Source organism: Aquarana catesbeiana, linkage group LG10, assembly GCF_042186555.1.
Source record: "Aquarana catesbeiana isolate 2022-GZ linkage group LG10, ASM4218655v1, whole genome shotgun sequence".
NCBI lineage: Eukaryota > Metazoa > Chordata > Amphibia > Anura > Ranidae > Aquarana > Aquarana catesbeiana.
Genome location: NC_133333.1, coordinates 212,788,138 through 212,802,493, shown reverse-complemented (window position 1 = coordinate 212,802,493; position 14,356 = coordinate 212,788,138). Strand labels below are relative to the sequence as shown.

Sequence of the window (14,356 nt, the reverse complement as noted above, 5' to 3'; positions counted from 1 at the left end):
TGCACCTCATTCTTCCCACATCCCCAGTCTCAATTCCCTGATTCCCTCCGAAGAATTCTTCCTAAAATATTCCTCCGTAGACACGGCGATACAAGCAGTCATCAAAGCAGGTACAGGTGCCTGGCTTTCCAAAGCCAACATCTCGGATGCCTTTAAGCTCCTGCCTATCCACCCATCCCTTTGGTGCTGGCATGGCATCAAGTGGAAGGAGGCATATTATTTTGCCACAAAACTGACGTTCGGTTCAAAGAGTAGCCCTTGGCTCTTCGACACATTCGCTCAGTCCCTTGCTTGGATACTGTTACACAAGGCTCAGTGCCAAGAAGTCATCCATTACCTGGACGACTTCCTACTAATAGAACCTCCCAGCAAGCCCCCAGGAGACCTCGACAAACTCAGAGCGATATTCGGAAAACTCAATGTTCCCATCGCCGAGCACAAAGTAGAAGGCCCAGCACACAACATCACCTTTCTCGGGGTCAACTTAGACACCTGCGCTATGCAAGCCAGTCTCCCCCTCGACAAACTAACCCGCATTAGGGCGGTCCTTCACAAATTTACCCACACCAGGGGGTGTACCAAGAAGCAGTTGCAATCTCTCCTGGGAATGCTGAATTTCGCCAGGCGAATTATTCCACAAGGCCGCACCTTCGTGTCACGCCCGCTGAGATTCCTGCCAGAAACACAAGACCCCGATCAGATCTTAAATCTAGACTCCGCAGCAATAGCGGACCTATCTATGTGGGACGAATTCCGGTCCGCCTGGAATGGTATATCCCTATTAAACCCATGGTTTCGGCCCTGTCACCCCAGGTGGTGACAGACGCTGCAGCCACCACAGGTTTCGCGGCAATTTTTGGCCATCATTGGTTTTCAGGACCCTGGCCTCAACAGATACTGTTGATACCCGGCTTTATTCAAACATCTTCCCTCTTCGAACTCTATCCCATAGTGGCAGCTGCACAACTCTGGGGTCACCATTGGACAGGGCAAACAGTAATCTTCACCACCGACAATCAGGCCACGGCAGACATCATCAACAAAGGCAGGTCCAAGTCCCTAGCAGTCATGTCCTTCCTGCACAGATTGGTACAACTGTCCTTACAGCATCAGTTTAACATACACTGTGCATTTATTCCAGGCAGATACAATTTAGCCGCTGACGCACTGTCACGTTTTAACTACACCTCTTTTTCAAACAGGTTCCCGGAGCCGATCCAGTGTCGGCCCCTATCCCTGTCTGGTCACAACTGACCCTGGACTAGTTCAACATTTACAAGGAGCAACGCAGCTCATCAATCACTCACTCTCTCATAACACACTCAAAGCCTACCAGACAACTTGGAAGGCGTTCAATAAATTTCTCACATCCTACTGTAAAGGACCAACAGATGTCAAACAGGTACTGGCCTTCATTTCATACTGCCACACTCAGCTGGCCTTATCTTACAATACCATTCGGCTATACCTAGCCGGCATACAACATTTCGTGACCCTGGAAGACCCCACATAATCTTCACTGTTCTCATCACACGCTATACGAGCCATCCTAAGGGGCATACAGAAACAACAACCAGTGATCAGCACCAAGCGCTTACCCATTACGGGGCCCATCTTCAGGGATATGTCGACTATTCTGGCTACTTCGCCATTCGGTCTGCTGCCCAGCACGGTCCTACAAGCAGCCATATATTTGGCTTACTACGGGTTCTTGCGACCTGGCGAATTCACCTATAACAACCCCACAGACCAAGTATTATGCAGACGGCACTTGCTTCGCCACCAAGACCATTTCATCCTTCACTTCGAGGTTTCTAATACTCAGCAAACAGGCTCTGGAGTGGACATTCACCTCTACAGAACCAATAACAGCTGGTGTCCAGTCACCGTACTTAATCGTCTCCTCTCACTCCTGCCTGAACAATCGGACACCAGTCCTCTTCTACCATTCCCAGTTAAACCCTTAAACGCCTGTCAGTTTGTAAAACACATAAGGATACTTCTCCGCAATCTTCACCTTAACCCCAGTCAGTACTCCGGACACTCCTTCCCCATCGGAGCAGCCTCCGCAGCATCCCGCCATGGGGTTCCAGACCACATCATCAAAAGACTAGGCAGAGGCAAATCAGCCTGCTTCGCCCGGTATATACCCAATCCTCAAGTAGAGATGGCACAGGCATTCTCCAAATTGGCTCAATGAATACCTGAAAACCAATAAAATATTATACCCCTACCTGAATGTTTTTGCCCCCTTATTTTGGCATACCGGCCATTAGACCAAGGCACACTTTCAGCTCCATTTCATATGGTAAGTCCACACTTCCAGGTCTATTTCCGATGGTAAGTTTTATGTTAATTACAAATGTTATCTATGTCCATATCGGACATAGGGCTCCACCCATAAGTAGGAAGGCCAGTATGGTGGCCTGAATTTATGGGAGGAGCCCGGGGGGTATTTAAGCAGCCCGCTCACCTGTGGTGCTTGTCGGTTTCCTGTGCGCGATACCCACCCTCCCATCCCCATTTCAAGGCATTCATTTCATTCATTAATTTCATTTCATTTCTCTCTACAGAATAATCATTTCTTAAAACCAGGGTATGCCCCCTTATTTTGGCATACCGGCCATTAGACCAAGGCACACTTTCAGGTCCATTTCATATGGTAAGTCCACACTTCCAGGTCTATTTCCGATGGTAAGTTTTATGTTAATTACAAATGTTATCTATGTCCATATCGGACATAGGGCTCCACCCATAAATATATATATATATATATATATATATATATATATATATATATATATATATATATATATATATACATATATATATATATATATATATACATATGCGCTTATTATCACCAGCAAAGCAGCTTCATTATTATCCCATTAAAGAAGAAGTGAATTGTGTGTTGCATTTCGCCAATTCGTAATTTGCCACATCACGAATGTTAAATCTTCATTATGAACACTAGTTTACAAGAACGGCCGCTCCCGGCTCGTCCTTAATTCCGTGCATGCGTGTTTGTACTTTGGACTTTTGTGTGACGGACTTGTGTACACACAATATGAAAATCTGACAACAGACCATTGTCCGCTGAAAATTTATTAGCCTGCTATGCAACATTTGTTGGCAGAAAGTTGGACAACAATTTTCTGATGGAGCGTACTAACGGCCGGATTTTAGGCCAACAGTCTGTCATCACACAATTCCCTGCCGAAAATCCGATCGTGTGTACAAGGCTTTAGATGTGAATTCCCCTCACATTGGGGAGATTTACTATCATTTTTCATTTGTGTCTCCAGGATAGAAAGCAAAGAGCATTGCTCCCCAGTGGGACAAAGAACGTAAAACATTTTTTGATCGATATTATATAGATTCCGCTTTTTGTCTATTCCGTCTCAATGGCAGCACAACCAGCAACATGTAATTTTGCATAGAAACTTATTGTTACAAAAAGGTAATAGAAGAGCAAAATGTGTCAACTCACCCGTCTGTATGTAGCTGAACTATGTGGAAAGTATGATTCAAGGTTTATAATCTATGCAATTTCAACACATTATAAACACACCTACAATAATTGGGCTCTTTATTTGTATGTCATTAATTCCTGAATGGTAGCTCATCCATAATATAAACAATGTAAAATGAATACCACTTATCCCTTTCTTAAAATTTTAAACTACACACTTGAATCAAGAAAAAAGTATTCAAAGCTGTCAACTGTATTTCTTTTAGTTCATTTTAGGTCTCCTCCACACCTCACCCTGTGACTGGACAGTAAAATGAGAAACCGCACACTGATATGTTCTCATCTAATTACTATGCTCTCTCTTCCTATGAGCATGCTCATTTCACTACAACACATCTGATTGGCTTCTTGTGCCATCTTTCCCTCTCCCAGGACATCCTTTGCATGCCTTTCTTCCAATTCATTTGTTTTCTTTTTTTTACATACACAAAAACCAAAGAACAATGTACAACGTTATGATTAGGGTTGTCCCAATACCACTTTTTAAGGCCGAGTACAAATACCGATATATTTTTCAAGTACTCGCCGATTGCTGACACTTTTTTTAATGTCATGTGACAGTTTTTTTTCTTTTACATATATATATAATTATATGTAATATTGCGGTTGTATGGTATCCCACCAGTGTATGGACGCAGGACTCTCAACCAGGCAGGTTGAGGGGCTCCAGTGTATTTGCTTTTTTTTGGAGGAAACTGGCTTTTCAGTTTCCTCATTATTTAGTAAAGTCCACTTTGGGACCTGGAGCCCAGGGATTTCTTAGCGATCCAGGTGGGATGAAATCCCTAGTCTTGGGCCTGGGTTTTGAGACTCACCAGCACACTGATTGTTCAGGTGTATGTGGGCCTGATAGTAGAGTCAGGACCAAGGTTCTGGGCTCCACCCTCCCGAGGAGTCCAGGCGAGCAAGGGAGAAGTGTGCATGTCTGCACAGTTTCATCTGTCAGAGCAGAACATTTCCTCTCTGAAGACCCTCTTATCAACCCCAGACAGGCACAGTACATCCTGGAGGCCACACAATTCTGTCTAGAACATAATTACTTTGAGTTTGATCACACCTTTTATCTACAATCCCAGGGTACCGCTATGGGCGCCAATTTTGCCCCAAGTTACGCAAACTTGACTATGGGCTATTGGGAACTACAGCACGTCTCACATAACAACCCCTTTGCTGCCCAAATTATTTACTACGGACGCTACATTGATAATGATATAATGATCTGGGATGGCCCTGGAGAAACTGTAGAGTCCTTTGTTGAACATTGTAACCACAACTCTTTAGGGCTATCCTTCACATTTGTCAGAGACTCCAAAAAAATTACCCTTCCTAGACTTAGAACTTTTCCATAGTGAATCTCAAATACATGCCACAAATTTTGTCAAACCAACCGCTGGAAACTCTTATATCCACTACCAAAGCTGTTACCATCCAAGGTGGATCAAAAATATACCTAGGAGTCAATTTTGCAGAATCCGGCAAAACTGTACCAAAGATGAAGATTACCACACACAGGGTAAACTCCTTTCAAAAAAATTCCAGGACAAAGGATACCCACCAAATCTGGTTCAAGAAGCCTTCTTTCAACAAGCTAAAAAAACCCTTACCAAAGGCAAAAACTTTTTTCCAGGGCCAATTTTTATTTTACCCCTTGACATCGAGTTACCTGGGTGATGAAGCTTTCTCCCCCCCCCACGTGCTTAGTAAGTAGCTCTCGGTCCCCATAAAATTCCTTTCATAAGTCTCCCTCTCCTTCTTTCAATATGTGAATGTGTCTGTGTATATATACGTATATGTGTGTATACACATATATATGTGTATATACAGTATGTTTTGTAACATTTTCCCCACCTGTGTTGCCTTCCTTTTCTTTCCCCTCCCCTCCCCCCGCCATGTTTTCTCACCCCAATCAATGTGTTCCATTGTCTAATTATTTTTGTACTGTTATGCCCTGTACACACGGTCGGATTTTCCGACGGAAAATGTGTGATAGGACCTTGTTGTCGGAAATTCCGACCGTGTGTAGGCTCCATCACACATTTTCCATCGGAATTTCCGACACATAAAGTTTGAGAGCTTGCTATAAAATTTTCCGACAACAAAATCCGTTGTCGGAAATTCAGATCGTGTGTACACAAATCTGACGCACAAAGTGCCACGCATGCTCAGAATTAATTAAGAGACGAAAGCTATTGGCTACTGCCCAGTTATAGTCCCGACGTACGTGTTTTACGTCACCGCGTTTAGAACGATCGGATTTTCCGACAACTTTGTGTGACCGTGTGTATGCAAGACAAGTTTGAGCAAACATCCGTCGGAAAAAATCCATGGATTTTGTTGTCGGAATGTCCGATCAATGTCCGACCGTGTGTACAGGGCATAACAGTGCATGCTTATGCATCTAATGCATTTTTAATAAACTTTATTTGGTTCTTTTATTTATATTTTTTACATATTTTTCATTCTTGATATTTTATACATTGCTCATATTTTCTTGTACTCATTAAGTGATTTTTAAACTTCATCCCCCTTTTTTCTTTTACTTTTTTGTAAAAATGCGGGTCCGCTGGCTGTTATGGTTCCACAGCCGCGGACTTCCTGCCCATATTCTCAGTTAGGTATCCCACACCTGTATTTGTTACTCTCCTCCTGAGAGCAAACAGGCTAGTAGAAGGAGCTGTGAGCCCCCGAGCGCGTAGCCTGTACGTTTTTCACATTGTGTCTGGATATCCGCCGAGCACTGCCGACGTCACTTCCGCTTACACGTTCCAGGGTGGTTAGCATGGAGCTTCCCACACCATGGACAACGCGAATCAGCAGCTTTAACCAGGATTTAAACATCTCCACAGCCAAAGGACTGTCAGCGGAGCCTGCACCCTAGCACCAGCACACCGTAGGACATTTCTACCCCTGATGAGCACCGCCACCTTATGAACCAGTAAGTGTTACACTAACATGTAATTATGTGACAGAACTATTGTAGTTGGCGCCTCCAAACCCCCCCCCCCCTTCTTTTTCCTTTCACTTGCCTACAGAGGTTATGGACACCCTCTGAGGATGGCTGCCTCCTCATTTTTAAATACATACGGATTAATTTAAATGCTATTTAAGCTAATATTGCACCATTTTACCAAGACATTACAATATTGGGAGCGCCGGAATCCCTTCCTTTTTTGAATAGTCTCAAGTTGGCAGTGGGCTAGGACAGCCTGCAAGAGGTACAAATGCTTTCATTGTTGATGATTATGGAAAATGTACTGCTGTTGGGAAAACCCCAGGTTCTTGCAGAACAAAAGCTATAATAAAAAATGGGCTGTTGCCCATAGCAACTGGTGGTAAGACAGCACAGTTGTCCCTAGAAACCTCCAGGGAACTTCATGTATTGAAGCCGGAGGTTGCCCTGGACAACTGTGATGTCACTCTGGTGGGGCAGAGTGGAACTGCACCTGATAATGGTAATAGTGCAAGCTGCTAATACTAAAAATGTGCAGGTGAATGGTGAGTTAATGCAACCTGTAGAAAGTGTAAAGGTCTGTGAAGTTTATGAAGCGCCATCCGAGCAAGGTGGTGAATATGGTGTATTGCAACCTGCTGTCTTAAAATACATATTACCACAATCTTACATGATTTACAATGACTTGTGTAATGAGTCTGCAACCAAGACCGTCTGTTCTTTTGTGTCTCCTTGGGCGGATGGATCGGTGCTGAGGAGTACCGGTGAATGGAGCGCACAAACAATGGATTAGGATAGTTGGGGTAAAAATCTTATCTCCATGATAGATAAGGTTTTTATGCACAAAAATAAGGTGAACACTGTTTCTGCTAGGCCAGCAGGAGGGACTGCAGAACAGCTTGCAACGGAGGGTGCGGTGGCTGCTGCAGGGGTTAACCCTCCTGAGAAGGATGAACCAAATAAGTGCGAGCGCACAGCAGGGACATTGTCCGTGACCCACAAAACTGAGGTTGACATGGAGTGTCAAAGTGACGTTGTCACTTGTAATGTTCTGGAGCAGTTCACTGATGCTGAGCCTGAGAAGTTGGGTATGAGTCCAGCGCTCTGGTAGAACACCAGGCTGTGTTTACCTCCAGCTGGGAGGAGGTTCTGTTAACAGTTGCAACTTTTCAAGTCTCAGCAAGTGAGTCTCTCTGTATCCCCAATGTCATGAAAGTCCCCAGGAAGGACTTAGGTCTGGAGTCAAGGGCTTGGTTTTTAACAGAAGTATTAAAGGAGATGCTTAAGCTTTGGGATGTACAGCCAATCTATCCTGGGGTGTCTCCACCAGAGTCAGAAGGCCTGGTACTGCGGTGTACCACTAGGTTGAGCACTGAAGGGCAGGCTGTACAGAACAAGAGAGAACAAGACAGGAATGGTTTATTCCTGAATGTATTACTTTAGTTAAAAGTTGCCACTGCGTATGCTGCTGGTTTACGTTCAGAAGATATAATATATGAGAGAGACTTTGGAGAAATGGAAAATGAGCCCAAAATGTCTGTGGTTTCACCTCTTAACAGCCAGGTGGAATGCATTTCTGCTGCTATGGTCCAGGGTGGTGCTGGTCAGTTGTCAGTGTTGGTGAAGGGCGCGTATACAGTACCAGTGGCCAAACCATGTGAGATGGAAGGGGCAAGTGTAGACCAGAAAATGGCAGAAATCCTGACCTGGGCTCAGGGATGGTTAAAGAGACTGGGGTCACCAGTCCAATAATAGGTTTATGTGACAAACCTCATAAGGTCCCTGAGACAGGGAAACGGGTAAAAAGTGCAGTAAGGTTGGTATGCTGATCAGACGAGAGCTCGCCTGTTATGGTTTTTGATAGAAATCCAGGTGGTATTAAAAAAGGTCAGGTGTTAGGACAGCTGAGTGGGTGACACCAGGGGAGGTGGCATCTTGTGAGGTTCTCATGGGTGATTGCCACCCTCCGGTGTGTGTGCCCTCTGCAGGCACTGCCCTAACAAATGCTGAGAGAGGTGTTGGGAAACCTGAGAACCTGAAGCGTGGAGGCAGAAGGGTTGGTAGAAAGACCAGGGGTAACCCGTTAAAATTTCAGGAGAGGAAGTGCTTATGGAAATGCACTCAGAAGGAGAGTTGGGAAGGTCACATCAAAGCTCATAGCAGAGTGATAGTGAGGCTTAAAGGGAGACTCCAAAGGAGGCATTGGGTAGAGTTCCCCTTTAGGAAAAGTGAGGTCGGACAGGATTGGACTCCTGTAAATGGTAGCTGGCACAGAGGTGCCAAAAGAAACTTGTGTGTTCCGCCCTCTGGGTCGGAACAAGGGGGGGCGGGATATGTGGTAGTGTGGTACCCCACCAGTGTATGGACGCAGGACTCTCAACCAGGCAGGTTGAGGGGCTCCAGTGTATTTGCTTATTTTGGAGGAAACTGGCTTTTCAGTTTCCTCATTATTTAGTAAAGTCCACTTTGGAACCTGGAGCCCGGGGATTTCTTAGAGATCCAGGTGGGATGAAATACCCAGTCCTGGGTCCTGGGTTTTGAGACTCGCCAGCACACTGATTGTTCAGGTGTTTGTAGGCCTGACAGTAGAGTCAGGACCAGGGTTCTGGGCTCCACCCTCAAGGAGGAGTCCAGGCAAGCAAGGGAGAAGTGTGCATGTCTGCACAGTTCCGTCTGTCAGAGCAGACAGTGGGTCCAAGCCAGAACAGCAAGGAAGCTGGAAAAGAGTGCTGAGGTACAGGGTTTGTACAGGAACTCCGTCATAGAGCCAAGAGGGCTGAAGCATAAGCCTGAACAGCGGTGCTGCTCGAGAGCCAGGTGGCTTCGTATTTTTCATTTATTACTACATTACTGCTGTGAAGTTGAAACCCCTGCGTGGGAATTCTGGATAGACATTTTCTTTCTTTAACAAAAGTGGGCCTGCAAGCCCTTAAACGGCATATCTGGTGTGGACTCACTGGTAAGCGCTTGACACTTGAGCTAAACATCCCCTAACTGTATGTATGTATGTGTATATGTATGTGTATATATATATATATATATATATATATATATATATATATATATATATATATATATATATATATATAATATGTGTGTATGTGTGTGTGTGTGTATATATATATATATATATATATGTGTGTGTGTATATATATATATATATATATATGTATAATTTTAATTTTCTTTTTACAATGCCTTCTTTTTTTTTGGGGGGGGGGGGTGTGGTCAGTCAGTGTTTTTTATTTAATTTTTTAATTATTTTTAGAATTTTACTTTAGAATATTTATTATGTTAACTTTTTTTTAAATTTATTTATTTTTTTTATTCAACCCTGTTGGGAGGTAGCGGGGCTTTGGTGAGATGTCAGGGGTCTAAACAGACCCCTGACATCTCCCCTTTGAGACAGGGAAAGGGACTGAGGACACAGATTCCCCAGTCACTTTCTCTGCAGCCTCACCGGAGGGGGAGCAGAGGAGGATGGGGGGGGGGGGGGGGGGATTGGAGGATCACACGGTGGGGGAGCAGAGGAGGAAGGGGGGGGATCGGAGGAGCACACGGAGGGGGACTGGAGGAGGACGGGGGGGGGGGGATCGGAGGAGGACCGGAGGAGCACACGGAGGGGGACCTGAGGAGCACATGGAGGGGGACCGGAAGAGGAGGATGGGGGATCAGAGGAGGACGGGGGGGACCGGAGGAGCTTGTGGAGCGGGACCGGAGGAACATAGAGGAGGACACAGAGGCCTGCCAGAGGAAGGATACAGGGGGCTCTCAGGAACAATCGGTGCGGCGGCAGTAGAAGTTATAATCACCAATCTCCCTGTGTGGCTTTCAATAAAGCAGCTGAGGGGAAAGAAGGAGAAGCAGCTGTCATGATTATAACTTCCCCCATCGCAGCACCGATTGTTCCTGGGTGTCCGACTAGACATCAGAAGCATTTGCACGAGTACAAGTACTGCTGCAAATACTCGGTATCTGGTCCAATATCGATACTAATATCGGTATCGGGACAAACCTACTTATGATCATTAAAACAGACAGGAGGATAAGGTCTGTCACCCTGCTCCCTGCATTCATCTTCACCTGCCTTCTTTCCAGGGCCTCGGACTCCGGCCGCGTGACATCCCGCCGGTGACGGCACACTCACCTTAAGAAATGGCACGGGCAGCCTTTCCTTCAGAGAGCATGCGCTGATGACATCATCAGCGCAGTAAATATCTCCTAAACAGCGCACGTTTAGGAGATATTTACAGTACCTATAGGTCAGCCTTATTCTATACTATAGGTACAACTTACAAAGGGAGGTTTACAACCTCTTTAAGTGGTATGTAGTTTCCTACAGCTGGCTTAGGTAACATATGCAGCTGTTGATTATTTACCCTTACTCTTAATCTTACCCTGATAGATATAGCCTGCAAATAAAACCTGACAATGGCTTGGACCCTGCCCCAATGTACAGTTGCTGTTTTATTGCTGTCTGTGTCCCCACTAAAGAATTTTTCTGAAGGTTCCTGTCTTGACATGAGAGAAAATGAAAAGGCTGCCAAAAGGGTTAGAGATGACATTAAAGCCCTACAGAGGTTCTAATCGTTTCACTTTCTGTTTGGGTCAAAATAGGAATTTGGGATAAAATTTCAGTTTAAGAATTGTTTCATCATAAAAAAGTATTTTGTACACCAGGACAAAAAGGTTAGTTATTTGCCCCAGGTCCAACAGAAAAGAGGACAACAAAGCGTTTGATAGTCTTGGGGATAGATAGCAACTTACAGTAGGTGACCGCGAGATTGTGTCAATCTCGCCGCATTTCTCGGCGAGATTTGACACCTGCGAGCCCCGTCGCAGGAGCCAGCGCCAAGATGGTTCACTCATCGCGAAAGGAAAACTTTGTTTTCCTTCCGCGATGAGAGACAGGCAGTGCTGACAGCTGTCTGATATGAAGCCTGAGGCGGGAACACCGCGCCAAATTTTAAATGAAAAAAACGGCGTGAGTTTCCCCCCCAGGGGCATACCAGGCCCTTAGGTCTGGCATGGATTGTAAGGGGAACCCCCTACGCCAAAAAATTGGCGTGGGGGTCCCCCCAGAATCCATACCAGACCCTTATCCGAGCACACAGCCCGGCCGGCCAGGAAAGGGGGTGGGGACGAGCGAGCGCCCCCCCCCCCCCCCCCTGAGCCGTACCAGGCCGCATGCCCTCAACATGGGGGGGTGGGTGCCTTGGGGGAGGGGGGCGCCCTGCGGGGCCCCCCCACCCCAAAGCACCTTGTCCCCATGTTGATGAGGACAAGGGCCTCTTCCCGACAACTCTGGCCGTTGGTTGTCGGGGTCTGCGGGCGGGGGGCTTATCGGAATCCGGGAGCCCCCTTTAATAAGGGGGCCCCCAGATCCCGGCCCCCCACCCTGTGTGAACGAGTTTGGGGTACATGGTACCCCTACCCATTCACCTAGGGAAAAGTGTCAATATAAAAAAAAAACACAGTACACAGGTTTTGGGAGTCATTTATTAGTCAGCTCCGGGGTCTTCTTCCAACTTCGGGGGGTCTCTTTCCGCCTTCTCCCGGTATTCGGCCTCTTCTCCCGGTGTTCGGCCTCTTCTCCGGGCCCCGCCGCTATCTTCTTCCAGCTCTATTGCCAGCGAGGGGCCCAGTCTCTGCTGCCGCTGTCTTGTCGCCGCTGTCTCTTCTTCTCCTCTTCTCTTCTTCTCTTCTTCCCCGATGTTGACACGACGCTCTCTCCGGCTCGAATGCTGTGTGCGAGCTGCGGAGCCATTTATATAGGCGGTGACCCCGCCCCCTTACGACGTCATGGTCCCAGCATGCGCAGGGACTCTAGCGTCATAAGGGGGCGTGACCCCAGAGTCCCTGCGCATGCTGGGACCATGACGTCGTAAGGGGGCGGGGTCACCGCCTATATAAATGGCTCCGCAGCTCGCACACAGCATTCGAGCCGGAGAGAGCGTCGTGTCAACATCGGGGAAGAAGAGAAGAAGAGACAGCGGTGACAAGACAGCTGCGACAAGACAGCGGCAGCAGAGACCGGGCCCCTCGCTGGCAATAGAGCTGGAAGAAGATAGCGTCGGGGCCCGGAGAAGAGGCCGAACACCGGGAGAAGAGGCCGAACACCGGGAGAAGGCGGAAAGAGACCCCCCGAAGTTGGAAGAAGACCCCGGAGCTGACTAATAAATTACTCCCAAAACCTGTGTACTGTTTTTTTTTTTTATATTGACACTTTTCCCTAGGTGAATGGGTAGGGGTACCATGTACCCCAAACTCGTTCACACAGGGTGGGGGGCCGGGATCTGGGGGTCCCCTTATTAAAGGGGGCTCCCGGATTCCGATAAGCCCCCCGCCCGCAGACACCAACGGCCAGGGTTGTCGGGAAGAGGCCCTTGTCCTCATCAACATGGGAACAAAGTGGTTTGGGGTGGGGGGGCCCCGCAGGGCGCCCCCCTCCCCCAAGGCACCCACCCCCCCATGTTGAGGGCATGCGGCCTGGTACGGCTCAGGAGGGGGGGGGGCGCTCGCTCGTCCCCACCCCCTTTCCTGGCCGGCCGGGCTGCGTGCTCGGATAAGGGTCTGGTATGGATTTTGGGGGGACCCCCACGCCAATTTTTTGGCGTAGGGGGTTCCCCTTACAATCCATGCCAGGCCTAAGGGCCTGGCATGCCCCTGGGGGGGGAACCCACGCCGGTTTTTTCATTTAAAATTTGGCGCGGTGTTCCCGCCTCAGGCTTCATACCAGACAGCTGTCAGCACTGCCTGTCACTCATCGCGGAAGGAAAACAAAGTTTTCCTTTCACGATGAGTGAGCCAGCGCGACATGCACAGTACCCTGTCGCCGAGAACCAGCGCGATGCTATCGCGCTGGAAACACAATCTCGCGGTCAGGTACTGTAGGTAAATAGTTCATATTTTAGCTATCTGGAAACCTGTAGTCTCAAGTGACCCATTATTTTATAAAGAATGCTCTCTTTGTGTGCTAATATGTCCACTATAGTAACATTCGGTATACAAGAAGTAGTATTATAACCTTTCGATTGCATCAACAATAGATAAACTCCAAAACATCCCAAAGCAACATACTGAACCTAATGGAAAATAAATCATTCTCTCCAAACTCAAAGGCTGAAAAACCCTTACAGTGTACAATAATTTTTAAAGTGTTACCTTGAGCCATGTTCATGCAGAGAGTGGTGATCCGACGAAGGTGCAGGATGTTAGGATGTAAATGTTGTAAGCAGTTGTATATTCTCATCATCGCTATCTCAAGAAGATGCACATATGTGTTATGTGTGTTGTCTTTTATACACTTTCTGACCTCGCTACATCCTCACCACGCCCACACCTGGCATCCTACTGTTATCATTAGAATAATGAATGTGTAGTAAAATATGTTGTGTATTAGCAATGAATATTTACATATCTATGTGAACATATAAGTCACACACTGTATACTACATCTCATATTATTATTATTATTATTATTATTATTATTACGCATGCCTAGGATTTCACAAGCCAGAAGAGAGGGGATAACAACTTGTCACTACTTCCTTATCTTGATGAAAAGTTACTATGTGATACTGATACCTCTATGTTTTTGTCTGTGACTTCTGTTTTTTCTTCATTAATCTCCAGCTCTGGAAGGTTTAGCCCCCTTCATGGATTAGGCCATTTTTTGCGATACGGCACTGCACTACTTTAACTGACAATTGCGCGTTCGTGCAACACAGTACACAAAAAAATGTATGTCTTTTTTTTTTCCCCACAAATAGAGCTTTCTTTTGGTGGTATTTGATCACCTCTGCGTTTTTAATTTTTTTGCGCTAGAAACAAAATAAGACCGATAATTTTGAAAAAAAAACAATTTTTTA

General features: G+C 46.4%; 1 protein-coding gene across 2 annotated transcripts in view; it reads right to left on the bottom strand.

The window, feature by feature from the left end:
• Positions 1-13,822, bottom strand: part of LOC141111199 (CMP-N-acetylneuraminate-beta-galactosamide-alpha-2,3-sialyltransferase 4-like) — an 84,480-nt gene extending 70,658 nt beyond the window's left edge. Inside the window, exon 1 of one of the 2 annotated variants that reach the window (XM_073603283.1) lies at positions 13,650-13,822. In XM_073603283.1, coding sequence (XP_073459384.1) covers positions 13,650-13,740 — 91 coding nt within the window. In that variant the 5' untranslated portion in view covers positions 13,741-13,822. The remainder of the gene's footprint in view (positions 1-13,649) is intronic. The other variant, XM_073603282.1, reaches the window with a different exon arrangement.
• Positions 13,823-14,356: the final 534 nt, after the last annotated feature.